We start from the raw sequence: 18,090 nt of genomic DNA, 5'->3' as shown, positions 1-18,090 counted from the left end.
GATATAGAAATCTACTTTGATGTACGGACGTTTCTCTGCCGGTAGTTTACGTTGGAGATGTTTTTAGTGTCGTGGAAATCGTCCAATGATTGGCCATCAAAACTATGCCTCTTTCGGTACATAAGCAGCCACCATCTCGCTTATGATGATCGTCGTGGGACTTTTCTTTCTTAAATCTCTCACATGGAGTTGGACAGTTGACCACTCAAGGCCGCAAGGTTGATTGTCTGATAGTATCCCCATACTAAAAAAGATTGTCCATGCCGGTCACAGCTTTGGCTCCTTGATATCCAACAGCTTGGTTGCTTCTGAGCCCGGGTTGTCAGAATATTCGCTCTGTCGACCCTAAAGCAGCTCTCACTATCCCACCACTCACCACTCACCTAACCACCTCCATATTGTTACGATATTATTCTTTCCCACACATAATCTGGTACATACGACCATAGGGTGTGGAAAACAGGGCTTCCCGTCCGCTCAGCCGTACTTAAGCCACACGCCGGTGAGTTAGTAGTTGGGTGGGTGACCACCAGCGAATCCTCACTGTTGTATGTTTTTATTTTTATTTTTATTTTGGAAAATTGCCCTCTTCAGCCACTTCAGCCCATATCTAGGCTTGAAAAATATGTGGTATTTGAATGCGATCGGGGAGTCAAGAGCCAAGAGCCAATATAAACCCTAGTAAGGAGCCAGCCGCTCATTGCGTCGGTTGTAATACATTTTCAATGGCGAAAATATGTATGCTTTTGAACTCACAACCACTGCTCATTCATATAATAAAATTGAAGATAATCTATCATCATTTACTACATAGTAGACCTAGGGACACTCTTCTCTGTCTTCCTACCGGCTCCATGAGACTAGGGTACATTCACAGTTTTCATTCACCCAAGACGAAGGAGATAACTCAACACCAACGAGAGAACTTGAACCTAAGGTCGCCAACGGAAGCCAGGATGACGCCAGTCGAGGTCCTGAATCTGCAGCTGCGAAAGTCCTCTTAAGGCAGCAGCAATATCCACTCGATCACGCCGCTTGTTGTCCCAGGCCATATAGGCCCACAGGCTAGCGGCTAGAATGAGGGACACACTAGAAGTTGCCAAGTTAAGCCCATTCCCGATATGATAGTCAGGGGCGTCGAAGGGTAGGAAGGACCAGGTGCTGATAAGCCCGCCGAGATTTCCAAACATGACCATCGCGCCAATCGCCGACGACCGCGCGGTATCCGACACGACGTTGGCAGAGACCTGCGCCGCGCAGAAAGCCCCTAACGAGAATGACCCACTGCTGATAATGAAAGTCGCTCCATATCGTACCATGGGGTCTTCGGAAGCAAGGAACATGACATAGCCTATCCACTATAGTCAGCTTTTGATCAGAGACTATAATAGGGGGAAAGTTTACCAACTATCATTAGCGGTGGACATATAATACAGAAGAACAGTCGGTTGTCGAAGCGCCAGCTAAGGAACGGGAACAATAAAGTAAAGAATGCTCCGACAATATACGGGGGAACCGTATGTAGTTGCTGGGATATCACCCCCTCATCGGGATAGATAGTTTTGATAATCGTGGGTGCAAACATTCCGAGACCTTGAACGGTGATATTATTCAACATATAGATGAATGTCATGATGATCGTGGTTGGATTAAAGATGCCACGCATCATTTTAGTCGTGTCAAATTTATCGAGAAGCTCGGTTGTCGCCACGCGCTCAGACTTGACACGGGCAACGGCCAGGTCCTTCTCTTCTTGTGAGAGCCATAGCGCCGTCTCCGGCCTATCGGTCAGGGTGAAGAATGAAACAACACCAATGCAGATAGTAATAATGCCTTCAATCGCGAAGATCATTCGCCAGCTCGAGAGAGAGCCAAAACTATCTAGCTTCAGGATACCAGAAGCTAGAAGGCCACCAAATGCGCCGGCTAGTGGAGCCATAACGATATATAGTGCCAGACGGAAGGCAAGTTCACTCCGTCGATACCATCGCGAAAGATAATATGCGATTCCAGGCATCAATCCTGCCTCGAACAAACTAGCAAAGAGTTAGCGGTATTCGCAAGGTATTCACGTGAAAATCATCAGGCGATTATCTACTTACCCTAAAAGAAAGCGAACACCGGACGCCTCATGAATATTGTTGACAAATGCTGTCGCGACGGAGCAAATGCCAAACCCGACTTCAATGCCTGGCAGCCACCACCCAGGCCCCATCCATTTACACATAAGATTGCTCGGGATCTCAAAGACGATATATGAGATAAAGAAGATCGACAGCACGATGTTGTAATCAAACCCTTCGAGTCCAAGGTCATCCTCGAAGCCAGCTAGCTTAGCATTTCCTATTTCAACAATAATGATTAGTTAGGACCGCAAGGTAAGAGTGATAGGCAATATACGCACCTATGTTTGCCCGATCGATAAAACAAAACAGATACATTAATGCCACCGTGGGAATGATATATAGGTCGATCTTTAGACGCAACCTCGACTCAGCAGCATTATCGAATTCCACAAGGGCCTGGCCATGATCATCTGTGGCGGGAATGCCTCTTCCGGCAGCGATATCCATCACATTTTCTTTATAATTCACCACGCCCTTTTCATCCGCTAAGGACGCGACCGGGGAGGCATTGGCCATAGTGAAGGTGCCAGAACAAACGTTTATCGTGTGGGAGAAGTGATATGGACAAGTCAGGTAAGATATTAGCCCTGGAATAAAAAAGCCGGGGTCACCGTGGGGTAGTTATTTATACTAAAATGAGGGACGAAGTTCCATTGCTCTAGATGCCCCTCTCCGGCCGGGTCTACCCCAGACTCTGTTAAATAGGGAACCTATTAGCGAGTAATTATAGTCTATTCTTCCGCCGATCATTTCTAGTGACGATGCGGAGTAGCAAGCCACGATTTATACGACTATGAAACTCCCGTAGATTGGCCGTAGATTGGCCGAGTGTGTGAAAATATTAGAAGGCGAATGAATACTGCATGTAACCAGAGATAAAGAATGAATTCAACAATATATGTGTACAATTGGAATGTGCAAAAGTCTCGAAGTCTATAATACAGAAGAAACAAACATTTACATGTTGGAGCTGGATGACCGTATTCCGGCAGTTACACTTGCCGACTTCTGGTAGCAGCATTGACTGCGTAAGAGAATCCATGATTTTCAACAAGGTGCGTATATGCCAAGAGAGGGGGTATAGTTTAAAAGTACGTTAGCCCTCGGTTACGGGAAGAAGTTAGGTCTAGCATCCGAAGATGACACGTCTTGCGAGCTGAAGTTGATATCATCTACGGAGTACTTCATTCCTAGTTGGGCTCCGCTCCGGCTGCGAGAGTGGGGGATATCTGCCTTGTTATTAAAATTTGTCTTAGCATTGATTATCTGAGGGCTTGGCATGATGGTTACGAAAGGGTATGGACCATCACTGTAGAAGCGATATGTAGAAATTTACTGAGGCTGAAGGCTCGTAGGATCAGTGCGTCTATGTGTTAATGTTAAGTGGTTCTAAGCCTAAAAACTCCGTACATAATCGAGAAATTCCTTCTCGTGCCACTAGTTCTTCCATGATGTACTAGGTTCAAGCCATTCATCAATTTAATGCGCTTGGATATTCAGATCCTCCACTGCTTATACTGCGAGAAATTACTTCCTATAGACCAGAAGGTAATCCGTGGTGTTCAACCTAGCTATAATTCTCAGGTTGGTGGTACGACTCCCCATTGAGGGTAGTGACCAGCGTCCCGTTGGCACGGCAGATATTGGGCATGTCGCCCAGGACATCGATAGCTCACCCGCTTCGAGAATGTATGAGCCACCAGGTATGTGCTTTCTTGCACGAATCGTGTCGGGGACATATGGAATACCCCAGGGGACAAGCTCGGGACCAGGAGGCTGTGTCGGGGGTGCAGTGGGCTGGCGGGAAGTGAGATTGAAGAACAGGATTCTGGCCCTCTCACCACCGGGTTTGGTCGAGTCCGGGCAAGGAGGCTGATTCGTCACTCCACACGCCGGTGGGAGAATGAGTTCTTGACGGACAACAATCTTGGTGCCGTCGGGTGACCATCGGGGGTCAGCTTGGGCGAACCAGTTTGGGTCGTTGAATGCACCGCTACCAGGTATTCCGGAACCACCGTCGTTCAACATCTGGCCGAAGTAGCTTCCGCGCTCGCCGTGGTAGTCCACCAGCCAAGGGTCGTAGAACTCGCGGACGCCATTGACGCTCACCGAGGACACGGCTGCCGTCGCCACCAGATCAACCAGAGGCGGGATTCCACGGAGGCCAGACATAAACATCATCCGTTCTGAACGGCGGGTATCCAGGACAACGCTCCATTCACCATCGGCTGAGATTCCTAGGGGATCGCAGTATTCGGGATGGGATGTGATGCGCCTCAGGGCGCCATTGGTCAGCTTAACGGCGAAAACATCCATATTACACGACTCGACTGGGTATCCGATATAAGCTACCTCGTTTTTGGCGCCACTGAAGCCACGGGCTTTCCCAATTTCGATTGCGCTTTTGTTGACCAGAAGGTGGTCCGGACGCTCGGGGTCGATCTCTATGGTTGCATTGGCGTCCGGACTGAACAGCACAGACACGGTCTCCAGATCAAAGCGCGGAGCAAGAGGCTCGCCGGTTGTAGGCATGGACTTGAAGACAAGCTTGCCATAATAGGAGAACTGATCAAAGCCACTATCATCGATGACGAACGAATTCCACACCAGGTGCTGGTCATCTGGATGCAGGCGCAGCTCGCGCATGGGGCCTCCCGGCCCAGATCCGTCGGCCGTGTTCTTCCAATATAGGGGATACATGTAGGTGTTGTTTGGCGTGCAGGTGGTACTGGCAAGAGGCTCGTCGCACTGCACAATCCTTGTTCCCACGAAGAGACGCTTGCTGTCCGAGAAGCTCTGCGGATAATCCCATGATCCATGTATTTGACCTTGCACTTTGACACACCCCCAGCTTTTGAAGCCTTCATTTTCATGGCTTTTAAGAGCTGTCAATTCTCTTATTTCTGCGGTCTTTTTCAAACAGCCTCTGTTTCACAGATCAGATGACTGATCTCTCTCATTCCAATTATCTCTCTGAAGAGATGCTTCTTTTGCTTTAGAAGCGCTTTTGTAAGGCCATCTGCAGGTATAGCCGCAGTTGGAACCCAGTCCACATTGACTCTGCCTGTACTAGCTTCTTACTTTATCTAGCATCGATTTATGTCGATATGTCGAAGCTTCGTATGCATTATGGCCCCCTCCTTTGTCAACAAATCGACGGTTTGCTGGTTATCGCACATAATAGAGAGTAGATGGTTAGGTTTAAAACCTAAGGAATCGAGGACTGGCGCCACTATTAGACGGTTTTACCGGCTTCTGCTAGAGTAAGAAGCTCTGCTTCGGTTATCGACGTCGCTACTGTCTTCTGTTTTGATGCCTTCCAATCAATTGGACCGCCGTATAACTTGCAGATATAACCCTCGGAACTTTTCCTATCCTTATTATCTCCAAACGATACATCGCTTACAAATTCAAATGACTTTGCAGTAAGCTAGAGACCTTGGTTTTTATTATATTGATCTTGATAATCTCTAGTGCTATATTCGATAGCCCAGTACCTAGTTTCGTATAGGTAATGAATGACTCGGTCAATTGCATCAATATGCTTTAGACCGGGGTTTATCAAGAATTCAGCTAGTTTAGCTGTTACTTTTGCAGTATCTGGCCGGGTTATGGTAGTTGCATACTGAGCAGATCCAACCTTAGCCTGGAAACCATGAATCTGACTCGGTAATGCCACTCCATCATACGGAATCAGTTGCTCAGCAGCTAGTGGAGATCCCACTTTCCTAGTGGTAATCAAGTTATATTTAGCTGCTATGCTCTCAATATAGCTATCTTGACACAACCAAAGCTTCTTTTCTTCTCTGTTTCGGAGGATTCGTATATTTAAGAACCAGCTTACATCTAACTCTCGAAGTTCCCATTACTTCTTGATCTCTTGATCTAATGTATTCGCTTGTTTTGCGTAGTCTGGATGATTCACAATAATAATATCGTCAACGTAAAAGAAGACGATGATACCGGTAGTGGTGAAGATACATAGATCTTCCGGCACTGGGGTAAGGCCTAGTTTTACTAGTACCCAGCTAGCACCGGCCCAAGCATTTGCTCGGCCTCATCCAACTTTTGTCGGGCGCTAAACAGCATCCCGTGACATTGAGTGGCGTCAACGATCGAAATGTGATCCGATCTTAGCGCTTTATCGTACCCAGCTAGCACCGGCCCAAGCATTTGCTCGGCCTCATCCAATCTATTCCAGCATATTGACTTGGTACTATATTTCCTTCCCTACATAGTGTAAACAGTTATGAATATCCTTACTCAAGTCCCTGATCTTCCGGCGTTCTTTGAATGGTGTACAACTCGAAGATTGCGTGTTGAAAGTTGGTGAAAAGATAATTTGGAAATAGAACAAATTGAGATACGATGTGGATAGAAGATAAGTTCTGCTCATACACTCACATATCTTACTGCTATATGAAAACCAGCATAAAGTAGGCTAGCAGCAAACACGTATACAGTGGTCCCCCTGACATTTTGCAACCTCTTTCCTTGCCCTCACCTGTCTACCCAGACTCATTGACAGCACCGTCCTCAATTCGCGGATATGGTATGTGACCCGATATCCAAGGCCGCAGTCTATGTACCGGATACAGCCTGGCACTCGAGACCTTTCTATTTTCGTTTTAGTGCTCACCTCTTGCCGCTTTTTGATCATTGGGTAAAACTGAGCACGTCTCTTGAGTTTGATCACGGAACATTACATAATCAACATGATCGTCCCCTAGATCGAGGCGGGACACGAATCGGACCGACTATGACACCAGTTGGACGGCGGGTCATCGCCCCAGAGTTACAGTTACAGCCGTCGTCCCTAGGCCATGGTCACTGGGACGGGCCGGATGCTTAGTTCCGGAAGTAGTGGATATCCGCAGGGGCCTATCATTTTCCATATAGGCTCATCATACTCCCCCGACGGCATCTGCATGAGATATATTTTGGTACATGATACGTGGGCATATCCAATCTATTGGTAACCACCACTTTCTCATCCATAACAGAGCTTTGAACACCGTTACGACCTATACTCGAGTCCATTGCACGTTGCCAACACCGATGCAACATGCTCGGATGACGGCAATGTAGTATTTACATCATTCAGTCTATTGGAGCGATTTGATGTACGGTACAAGAACAGAGAGGGACCAATCATCGCCACATAATATGGATTACAATGAGACTACAACTACTAAATCCGCACAATCAAGGCGTGACTTTTGATCCAGCTTTGATGAAAAGATGGCTCGACTATCGGAGGTAACATACATCAGTAACATAGAGATCCATGGTGCCCATCTCGACCGGTGGATGACTCCAGCCTTACGGCAACCGGGGAAGCTTCCACTGCATCGGTATCCGGGGGTATCCGGAGTCTGTCTGTTAAATACTTCATGAACAGCATCGAAGAGCCACTTAGATGACGTTTCAATCGACGTCCCTCCTAAGCAGCATCTGGCCAACGTGCAGTGGTATAGTGTGCGCAAGATCGCCCTTCTAGCTAGAGTTTGTTGCATGACGAAGGCCTCTTATACATCACCCATTCCTTGATTGCGGAACCAATATCAGCCAGCTTTCCAGGCAAAATGTCGACCGATATAAGCACGGTTAGTACTGAGGCACCCAGATACCTGACAGAAGTCGCTACCTCATATTCTTGTTCCTCTTCGATGTTTATTCCTCTTATCAACCACGCATACGATATTGTTTTCAGCATCATCATCGTCCCACCCATAGGAAGACAAACCCTTTACTCAATATCATTTCCCTGACAATATCTTCGCCACTGATTCGCTAACTCAAAAACGTATCCCATAGAGTGAAAATGCTAGCAAGTGCCCCGTATCGGGATCCGGGAAAGCTGCAACCAAACCCTATCTCACCGATCACGTCAAGGACGTCTTCAGCACCCACGAGAAGAAACACCACAACCCGTTCTACCACGTCAGCCACCACCATGAGGACAAAGTCCACGATGTGCACGCAGAGCTCAAGACAGCGGGGTCTAAGGTGGAGGACGGGATCCATAAGGCCAAGAAGCTGCTCGAGGAGGACAAGAAGCTCAACCCGGAGATGGTGCGCGAGGCACTCGCCATCTATCTGACCCACTCGAAGGACGCGCAGCAGCGGCGCATCCCGGCGCCCTCGCTGAAGGACCACGCCGTCTTCCGCAAACAGCGCCCGGAGCTCCACCCTGCCGACTCGTCGAACCCCCCCAGGGCGGTCGTGGCGGGCGAGGTGGTGACTCCCGATACCCTGCAAGGCGCGGCGCTGCTGTCATACTGGCGCGATGACTACGACCTGAACGACTCGCACTACCACTGGCACATGGTGTACCGCGGCGCGGGCGGCAACAATAAGGAGAATATCCGCACAATTGACCGACAGGGAGAGATCTTCCTCTATACCCACTCGCAGATGGTCGCACGCTACGAGGTGGAAGGCTTGTGCTGGAACCTGCCGCTCGTGCGTGCCTGGAGCATGTACGACGACTACCTCGAGTACGGCTACCAGCCGCTCCCTGCCCTCCAGGAGTTTTATGGCGGCTACCCGCCCTACACGCGGTGGTATCGTGTGCACAGCCCGGATATGGCCACGGTGGAAGGCGTGACGGTCGGCGTCAGCGCGATGGAAACCTGGCGTGACAACATCTACGCGGCGATCAATCAGCGTACGGTGAAGACGGCCAAGTTCCTGAAGGATGAGAACGGGGACTACGTGTACGAGAAAGGGCAGAAGGTCCGGATCGGACAGCCGGGAAAGCTCTGTCTAACTGGGGACAACGTGATGAACTACATCGGGGGTCTGCTCGACGCGCAGTACAAGTTCTTCGATCCTTTGCCCGACGGCTACGAGGTTGACGACGAGGTCTACGGGTTGACCCTGCACAACTACGGGCTGGGAAAGATGGCGGAGATCTCGTACCATAAGGGTGACCCGGAGAATGGAGATTACGGGACTCCGTACGGCCTCATGATCTCCAACTTCGGCGCCATCCGCGACCCGTGCTTCTTTCCCTGGTACAAGCACATGCAGGAGTTCCGACGGCTGGTGGCGAACAATTACGTGCAAGACATCAAGGAGCACGGCGCAGCGGTGAGGCTGACTGGGCTTATCATCCGGCCGCAGGACAAAAAGCATTCCCTCCGTGAACGGGGTGGCGTGACCTCTTATATGGGGGCCCCTGCCGTCGATCTCCTCGAGAGCAAGGCAAAATTAGACCATGAGCCGTACGAATGGAGCGTGAAAGTCCAACGCCTCGCCTCAAGTTCCCATGGCAAGAGGAAGCAGAAACGCGCGCCCGATACGCAGGTGGTCACCCTGCGCTTCTTCATTGCCCCCAAGGAGCTCGTGGATGACTACCACCATTGGATTGAGATGGACAAGGTCACCGTCACCCTTCCACCCGGTTCGAACTCCATCCAGGTCACGCGTCTCGACAGCGCCTCGTCGGTCTCCCGCAAAATGAACAACTACAGCGAGGTTGATGCCGACTACGGGACTCGGACCTGGTGTCGCTGTGGGTGGCCGCGGAACCTGATGCTGCCAGCGGGCAGACCGGAGGGGATGCCATTTGTTGCCTTCTGCATGGCGACGGACGACGCGGTTGATGGCAAGGTCTGGAGCGAGTCGCACAGTTTCTGCGGGGCGACCAAGAAGGACGACAGCAACAACGACGTCCCAGACGCTGGCACGACGTATCCCGATCCCCGCGGGATGGGCTACCCCTTCAACCGGGCCTGGTACGATCTCGAGCGTCCCGACAAGGACACCAGCCAGCTCTCCGTCGACAAGATCATCCGAAACAACCGCGACTATCCTTACCTCGCCGTCCGGGATTTCAACATCTACCGCCAAACCCGGTACGACCATCCGGCCACCGAGGATTCCGGGCCTAACAACATCACCTGGTTCGGCACCATCAAGGGCTACTTCAAGGACCAGGACAAGGCGTGCATGCAGAGCGAGTACGGGTATAACCTGCAGCAGTACGAAGATGTGGCCTACCACCATCATAATATCTACTACGCCACCGCGACCGGGCGCATGCCCTTGCAGATGGGCCAATACACCCAGAATGACCCTGATCCAAAACACCCGCTCTGGACGCCAAAGATGTGTAAGAAGTTTAAGCGCTGGACGCTCCACGGCTGTCCCAAGGGCCAGGAGGGTGTCTCGGACCCAGATTCGAGCGATTCTAGCGATTCGGAGGAAGATTCTGAACTGGAGGAGACGCCTGCCTCAGGTAACTAGCACGGGAATTGAACCTATACACCTAACAGTGTCTTGGCTTTAGTTAAGAAATGTTCGTGAGCCGATGGAATAGTCACTGTGTCCTTCTACCCGATCTGGGTGGTAATATAGGCCATTCCAAGTATGGTTGGAGCAATCCTGTACTGATGCTTGGGTGGGGGGTAGGGAGGGGGATATTAATATGTTTTGTTTTGTCTAGTTTTCTACTCTTGTTGTTTTTTTTTTCTCCCGTCGGAAACAAAGTGAGTATATCTTGTATCTTCTTGACGTCTAATGTGGCTCCCGCAAGATTATAGGGATTGAGCTTGAAAGCAAACACCCGGTAGAATGTTTGCTTCCTAGCCAAAATAAAAAGTTTTACGGCGTCCAACTCTCCCCGAGTCATTTCCCTGGGGCCACCCAACCCAACTTACCAATTTCAATTGTATATATCTCAACCAAAACGCCATTAAATTATATATAATAAAATCAGCTATCTCGCTTGGTATCTATTGAATCTATGCCTAGTTTCTCTGCACCTACTATACCTGTAGCCCGCGTACGTGGTTCTAAATCCGGTTCTTTATATATGCCGGCACCCGGTGGAGGTGCTTTATCAACGTCCACTGGCTCCTAATTGATTGAGAAGCTTCTTAAACAACCCTCACCTAACAACCCTCTCTTAGCCATTCTTACTAAAAGCCATTGGTTAATGTCATATATGGCCAGATAGAGTGGATGACCTGTGTTTGTCTATGAGTATGGCGTACCACGACTAAGTATCCGCGCACAAATCCCAATCTCCGGGCGATTTTGGAAAGAAGCCCTATGACGAGACAATCAAGATAATAATAATAACGGGGACGAAAGGAAAGTTGCTATATACACTTTATATGTAGAGGCCAGTGGTCTCTACATTTATCTCTCCTGGGAGACGCTTATGTACCTCCACATTGCGCTTTTGCGCTTTACAACCATTACGCCAATTCCCTATGTTCGGTTAACACCGACCGCGTTATAAATTATCGGTGCATAATATTCAAGATATTAAACTATTCTCAGCGGTTGAAAATTTCAGGGTATGGATTCTATCATCACCTGAATTATACCATCTCTTAAGATTTGCGCGCTCCAATTTTCCCGAAAGTTGAATATTCTAAATATAAAAGTTTAAAGGATTCTTTTATTCGGGCTCCTTTGATATTGGATCTCTTTAAGATTTAAGTGTTATTAATTTCTCGCTACTTTGATCTTCTTGCCTTGGAAATTTACTATGTCCCTGTCGACGGCGAAATCAGCTTCCTCCCTAAAGATGACTTTTCTTTTCTCTGAACCCTGCTAAGCCAAAACCCGAGAATGGGTAAGAGAAGTCGACCCGCAACCCGAACCCGCAAACCCGATGGGTAGACTCGACCAACCCGCAACCCGCCCCGCAACCCGCGTGGGTAACCCGCGCGGGTTCCCGTAAAAACCCGCGGCTACATAATTTTCCCAATCAAGCTATGGCGAAGTATATAAAAATGCTGATTTATACTAATAAAATATAGTAATCTACGGGGGTTTTATTTATATGTCTAAGGCACCCTTCGACTACCCCTATTTCTGACCGCGGTAGACCTTGCCAACTCCCACCATTTGGTCCCATGGGACTCCCATATGGTCCCATGGGAGTGCCAAGTCCGGTCCCATGGGACTAATTGTGACTAAGCACTCACCTACACCCTTTCCCGGTGTAGGTAGCCCACACCTATTAACAAACCCATACCTGTTAACAAAAAAAATCAACATTTCAATTTTAAACCTATTTTTCAGCCACCATACCATCTGGATCTACATATCTAAATAGCTCACTATTAACATTAGGATAATCTCTATCCCCTGATGCCTCTTCTTTTCTTTGAGAGCCTGATTCGCGCGATGCCAGTAGTCTCGAATCCTTGCGTTCCCAGCCTCATGCCGAATATCCAATTTAGATTCCTTCGTATATCGCCGATACACCTTCGAATTGCCTGCAATTGATAATAATGGACTCTTAGCAGCACCTTTTACCATGCGCTTAGATTTTTTGATAGGAATTTTGTGGCTTTGCATCCTTTTTATCGTTTGTTTTGTAAGTGCTAGGTCTTGGATAGCCTGCTTACTACTACGAATTGCACGGTCTATATGCTTTTGAAGCTTTAGAAGGTCTGGTTTATCGTTCTCGAGTATGTCGCGCCCATTGCTGTGCCAGAGGGGAGGAGCATTGCCGGTTGGCTGTTGAAGAAGCTCGAGCCGCGTAAACCGTGCGGACCATCGGAAACCTGGTGTGGTTTATCAGCTTGATGCAATTCAAGGACAAGGCATGGGGAGGTCACCTTGATTGATGGGATTTCTCGGCGTTTGATGGGCGCGGTAGACCATGTGTCAATGCCAGCCAGCAGCGTGACCTTCTCGTCAGTTGTGAGATCCCGGAGGACAGCGTCGATGTCGAAGACCGGCATTTTGGTATATTGATTTCAAGAGGCCCAAAGAAAACGGAATCTGCACCTATCTTTGACAGAATTGGCAGGATGGCATGTCTTATCTAGGGTGATGGGTCTCATTTTTTCAGCTCATGTAAACAAGGCCTTCTCTTCTGAGAACTCGTATAGTCTGGTGGCTCCACAATTTCTCCGGACTGGCTTGGCGACCTCATTCTGGCATAGGTACCTGACCTTATATATATTTTAATTCTCCGAAGCCATATTTCGAATTTGGATTGAGATATTAAAGGATAGCAATCAATTTTACACGACATGACATTTTTGGCGTTAAGTAACCCAGTATAGGTTAGGGCATATACATTTGTCTTGGGCTTAACTTTGGACAGACGAGAGGGGGAAATATAAAAATGATTCCTTTTCAGTCAGACAGGAAACAGTTTGACTCATCCCATAAATACATTAAGTTGACACCACCATGTGACGAGTTGATCCAAAAACGATAGCTCTGATAAAAAGGCGTATTCAGTCATTCCGAGGCCATCCACTCAATACCATGGTCAACTTATCCCCCACCTTGGAGCTCCTCCTTCCGCTCCTTCAACTGTTCCACGTCCCAATTACTCCAAATAATCTTCCCCTTCAATAAATCTCCCTCCGGGCTAGCAGCCCACACCATAAAATGACCCGGCAAGTCAATGTGATCAAACGGAATGGAGTTGTCACTGCCTAGACCCCTCTTAGTAGACTTGACATTCATATCCGTTGCCAGATAACCCGGGTGCATATTTATAACGCGCACATTTAGGTTTTCCGCCTGAACTCCTTTAAGGAATTTCAGCGCCGCAGTCTTACTCGTCTGGTAACCTGAATAGTTAGGTATACGGGCTATTTATTGTTTAAGTGTGTCAGGCAAGAATGTTAAAATATTGAACCATGCCTTCACCTCAATCCTCAATAGTCCAAGAGAGCCAAGAGGCTCGTGACAAAGTTAAACATGAGAAGAAAGAGGATTACTCAATTCACAATGTCCGAATGAAATGAGAAAGCCGGTTTTTGATAATGTATATTGTAGTACCATTCGGGATCTTATATCCCCTAGCCTGTCATATCAAGTTTCACCCCACCCTCATTTTATAGCGCACCTTTTCTCTCCATTCCTATCACCTAGGAGCTATCCGCATTTACTGTATATTTCTCTCCCACACATAAACAGACACATACGACCATAGGGTGTGGAAAACAGGGCTTCCCGTCCGCTCAGCCGTACTTAAGCCACACGCCGGTGAGTTAGTAGTTGGGTGGGTGACCACCAGCGAATCCTCACTGTTGTATGTTTTTGTTTTTGCTTTTTGTTTTTCTATAGAAAAAGTCCCTCTTATCATGGCCCTACTCTTCAGCCTCTTCAGCTCATTCACCTGACCGCCTTAAAACACCACTATTCTACACCTGAATATCCTGCACGCCCCTAAATCGTTGGCGTGTCCTCCCCCCCCCGGACGCTGGTTTTTTTCTCACGCATACGTCACAAATGTGCAAATGCTTCGCCTTATCCCGGTGAGATGAAATGCCCTGTGTGATGAAACGCCAGCTAGGTACTTATATATTCGAGCGCCGTCACTCCTAATCTATATACTAAATACGTTAACGTATTTCACATACGAGTGGTCCACCCCATCTAACCTATTAAATTTAAATGCATTTATCTCAACCATAACGCCATTAAATTAAATCAACTAACTAACTTGTCTATCTGGACATGTTTCTCTTCTATGCCCTGGCAATCTGCATATTCCACACCCCCCGGGGGGGGGGGGGGCGCGTACGTGGCTGAATAGTCGATTCTCCAGGCATGCCGGGGCCGGGGGGAGGTGCTTCAATTGCTTCTTGTTGCCGCATAATTAATGCAGAGGCTTCTTGAACTGAAAGGCCTTCTTCGGCGGGTATATGCCTCCGAGATCTAGTACGCTTTTGCTTCTGCTTCTCGTTGGCGGCGCGTAAATCGCCTACTTCTTTCTCGAGAAATGCGGCGGATTGCATAGTGATCTGGCATGCCTTTAAAACCTGGTTTATAGCAGAATTGAGAGGACTTGGAGGGCTCCTTGATCTTATACGAAGCAATGCTTTAATTGGAGGAAGTTGTGCGGCCGGTTTGTGGGTGGATGGATGTTAATCCAAATCTTGGAAAAGCCTCTCCGCAAGCCCTCAGCGCTCGCAGGATTATCGCCAGAGCCTTGTGGGGTCAGGGTCCCTCGCGACGATCTGAGGCTGAGGCGCTAGTTGCCGAAATCTGTGAACTTATTGACGGCATGGCTGGAAGCAAGATTGGCATTTACCAGGAAGAGGAGGCAAGCCTTCACAAGAAGCTGGTGGCTGATCTGAAGCTCAAGATTTAGAATGCTATTGATGCCTGTTCTTCAGGGTATAAACTACTTGTTTGCTTGCGCGACAAAGGCTTCTCCTTCCCCTCTCTTTGTTCTTTATTTTCCAGTTCTCTGTTAGCTTGCAATGAATACTATTAATTGATGAAATTGATAAAGTTTTGATATTGAAGCTTTTTGGTGGATCTGCGGATTTTGAGCCGCATTTTCTGTGAAACCAGCCCCACTTTAATCACCTCGGGTCCGCGGGACTGACCCGCCCGGACCCTCCCGAGGCACTCCGGATTTAACCTTAGAACCCTTTCAACACTATTCGCCCGCAATTGTCTGCTGGTAATCAGGCATATATTCTCCCTCCTCGATACTGCTACTACGACTGATACCTATGGTCGCGTTTAGATCCGCGCCCTCTCGCACTAGCAACCGTATCACTGGCTCGCACTCCACATCAGCCGCGGCATGTAGCGGGGTTCTACCTTCTTTATCACGAGCTTCTAGATCCGCACCCGTGGCGAGCAACTCTGCAACAATTTCGATGTGCGGACCGCGCGCTGCGTAGTGTAGTGCAGTCCGCCCCGAGTCGTCCCTCCTATTGACGTCGATACCGTAGAACAGCAGGAAACGCACGATTCCCAGATTTCCACGCTCGACGCTGATGTGCAGTGCTGTTTTCCCTTGGTTTTGAGCAATGTAAACGCTTCGGACGCTCTCGGGTGTCCCTGTCCCCAATTGCGGTGTCGGCGACCGTGTAGTGGACGTATTGGTCCTAGTGATTTTTTCGGTGGATAAAGCCATCGTCTCCTTTTCCTTCGGCGGCTTCTCGGACTGAATCGTAGCGTAACATGCGTAATCCACAACTTCAGATTGGGATATCTCCGATTCGAAACGGGCAGGAACTGGTATATTTCCCTCGAAGTCATATTTTCCAGTTTCGTTTGGTGTATTATTCAAGTAGGGAGTCTGGGATTCGTGATAATGCCCATCAGAAAGACCACAGTGACTGTCCTTTTCTGACTGTGGGCTTCCCTTCATTTGTTTTTCTAACTCTTTCGGCTGTTGTTGCTGAAGCTCTGCTTGCCGTTTGCCTTGAGATGGATATCATTAGGGAACCCGAAATCACATAGGCGATCAGTTAAAGGGTATAAATTCTAATGACTTACGACGGTTTCTCTGAGCATTGCGGTTTTGAAGTCTTCTTCGCTGCAAGGCTTCAATAGCAGCCTGAGCATCCTGGTGAGCCTCCATTATTCCTGGACCTTAATGCAACAAGGAAGTAGCACTATTTAAGCTGTGACTAGTATAATGTCATAAAATGAGAACTATAGTGCCATGGAACTGTGAGAAGATCATGCGTGCCCAAGTAGTGCGTAATAACACTTAAAACGTGAGGAACAAGAAGAAGAGGAAAGAGGAAGAAGCGGGAGGTTTATCGACTCTTGACCGAATAGTACACACCCGTCGACCCTTGCTAGTGGTACATGGATGGTTCCAGGGATAGCATTCCAGATAGGCCCATCATGATGACTGAAACCCCAAGAGAAACGTAACAACGGACATACCCCTGAATATACCGGTAGTGTAATAGTCACAGTGAATACCTGTAAATCAAGGGTCCACGACTAATACTGTATGAGACTAGCCTCTCTAGACATGTCCTATAGGTTATGTAAAAGATTTGGCTAATTTATGAGGCTCGAATAGCGGGTGAGGGATGTAGTAGCTAAATAAGGCTCGGGGTCGCGAAGTCAAAACAGACAACCAAGCCTCATATTAATCATTATAGCTAGATATGGCATAATACATACTCTAGCCATATCCTATATAGCGCGAGGGGCTACTGATTGGCTAGGTTCTACACTCGCAACGTAAATCAAATTGGGAACAGTAAAATAGGAGAAAGAGGGCATCTCTCAACCAGGTCCCAAAATGCTCCGATTCCAGTCTCAAGGTTTGTAACCTGAGCTCAACACGAATTTAATGGACAGACCGAGAATAATATAGGCGTCAAAACAACTATTTACTTTCCGGTCGATCTAGGCATTTGAACAAAGCTCCTCAAGATTAAAACCACGCCGTAAGGTCCGACGGATCTCCGGGGCCCTGTCTGGGCTTCCGATTGGTAACTTCCTTGTTTTCACATGTTTCTACCTAAAACCAAGCAATATGTGCAAAGATATATTTACTCTTTCCCTGTAGTTTCAGGCTAATGCTACTACACTATTGGTGACATGTGGGTACACGTAGCATGCCGCTATTTGAACCCATTCACTATGAAGGTGGGTTTGATGTCTAAAAAAATACCCAAAGAACCGTCCGGCTGCTGGCCTCTTGGACTTGGCCCCGATATACCTATACTACGATATTCACCGCTAATTGGTGTCCATGCCATATTTAATCTCGGAAGGAAAGCCGAGAGAGTATCCCTGCTATGACCACAATCGAGCGAACTAGAGCGCCAGTTGTGAGGGTATCACCTCACCGAATTCTTTTCGAGTCATTGGGGTGGCGATCTCTTTATCAGGAAGAAGACTGATAGAAAAATGATCATGCTTGAATTTTTATTATAGAGGCCTTGATAATTAAGGTACCCTGGTTCTGTCAGCTGATCACCTCTAGTACTATTTACACTATACAACTTTATGTGTAACCATTTTTTAGGGTGGTTTACAGTTTATAAGTATAAAAATATATTTATATTTATACTAAAGAGTATACAGCTATTAAATATCCCTGGAAGTGGTGATATCTGGAGATAAGAGTATTTGGCAGCTTATAAGGCCCCGTAATGTCTTTTTTGATATTCCTCTTTGGTATTCTTTTCAGAGGCTTTTCTTTTTTTATGTCTTTTTCGATGTATATGAAGGCGAATAAAAGTAGCACTTTCTAGAGACA

At 47.8% G+C, this 18,090-nt stretch overlaps 7 protein-coding genes across 7 annotated transcripts; 1 reads left to right on the top strand and 6 right to left on the bottom strand.

Moving 5' to 3' along the window:
- Nucleotides 1-932: 932 nt before the first annotated feature.
- Nucleotides 933-2,642, bottom strand: N7455_010320 (uncharacterized protein; the record flags this gene model as incomplete). Its single annotated transcript, XM_065606419.1, has 4 exons — nt 933-1,351; nt 1,405-2,036; nt 2,103-2,343; nt 2,405-2,642. The coding sequence occupies 4 exons, from the start codon at nt 2,640-2,642 to the stop codon at nt 933-935; spliced, it is 1,530 nt and encodes a 509-aa protein (XP_065460382.1).
- Nucleotides 2,643-3,653: 1,011 nt separating this feature from the next.
- N7455_010319 (uncharacterized protein) lies at nt 3,654-4,826 on the bottom strand (the record flags this gene model as incomplete). Its single annotated transcript, XM_040954171.2, has 1 exon — nt 3,654-4,826. The coding sequence occupies one exon, from the start codon at nt 4,824-4,826 to the stop codon at nt 3,654-3,656; it is 1,173 nt and encodes a 390-aa protein (XP_040815404.2).
- A 3,093-nt stretch (nt 4,827-7,919) lies between these two features.
- N7455_010318 (uncharacterized protein) lies at nt 7,920-9,266 on the bottom strand (the record flags this gene model as incomplete). The annotated part of the gene is made up of 3 exons (XM_065606418.1): nt 7,920-8,399; nt 8,463-8,839; nt 8,900-9,266. The coding sequence occupies 3 exons, from the start codon at nt 9,264-9,266 to the stop codon at nt 7,920-7,922; spliced, it is 1,224 nt and encodes a 407-aa protein (XP_065460381.1).
- A 123-nt stretch (nt 9,267-9,389) lies between these two features.
- N7455_010317 (uncharacterized protein) lies at nt 9,390-10,142 on the bottom strand (the record flags this gene model as incomplete). Its single annotated transcript, XM_065606417.1, has 1 exon — nt 9,390-10,142. The coding sequence occupies one exon, from the start codon at nt 10,140-10,142 to the stop codon at nt 9,390-9,392; it is 753 nt and encodes a 250-aa protein (XP_065460380.1).
- Nucleotides 10,143-13,382: 3,240 nt separating this feature from the next.
- Nucleotides 13,383-13,604, bottom strand: N7455_010316 (uncharacterized protein; the record flags this gene model as incomplete). The annotated part of the gene is made up of 1 exon (XM_065606416.1): nt 13,383-13,604. One exon carries the CDS (start codon nt 13,602-13,604, stop codon nt 13,383-13,385), a length of 222 nt encoding a protein of 73 aa, XP_065460379.1.
- A 1,375-nt stretch (nt 13,605-14,979) lies between these two features.
- On the top strand, nt 14,980-15,213 carry N7455_010315 (uncharacterized protein; the record flags this gene model as incomplete). The annotated part of the gene is made up of 1 exon (XM_040954067.2): nt 14,980-15,213. The coding sequence occupies one exon, from the start codon at nt 14,980-14,982 to the stop codon at nt 15,211-15,213; it is 234 nt and encodes a 77-aa protein (XP_040815559.2).
- Nucleotides 15,214-15,507: 294 nt separating this feature from the next.
- N7455_010314 (uncharacterized protein) lies at nt 15,508-16,443 on the bottom strand (the record flags this gene model as incomplete). Its single annotated transcript, XM_040954219.2, has 2 exons — nt 15,508-16,283; nt 16,359-16,443. The coding sequence occupies 2 exons, from the start codon at nt 16,441-16,443 to the stop codon at nt 15,508-15,510; spliced, it is 861 nt and encodes a 286-aa protein (XP_040815557.2).
- Between the last annotated feature and the right edge of the window lie 1,647 nt (nt 16,444-18,090).

This window comes from Penicillium solitum (assembly GCF_028829755.1).
Source record: "Penicillium solitum strain IBT 25940 chromosome Unknown utg000008l_segment0_segment0, whole genome shotgun sequence".
NCBI classification, from domain to species: domain Eukaryota; kingdom Fungi; phylum Ascomycota; class Eurotiomycetes; order Eurotiales; family Aspergillaceae; genus Penicillium; species Penicillium solitum.
Note: the sequence above shows the minus strand (reverse complement) of the source record. Positions and strands in the feature narration are given on the sequence as shown.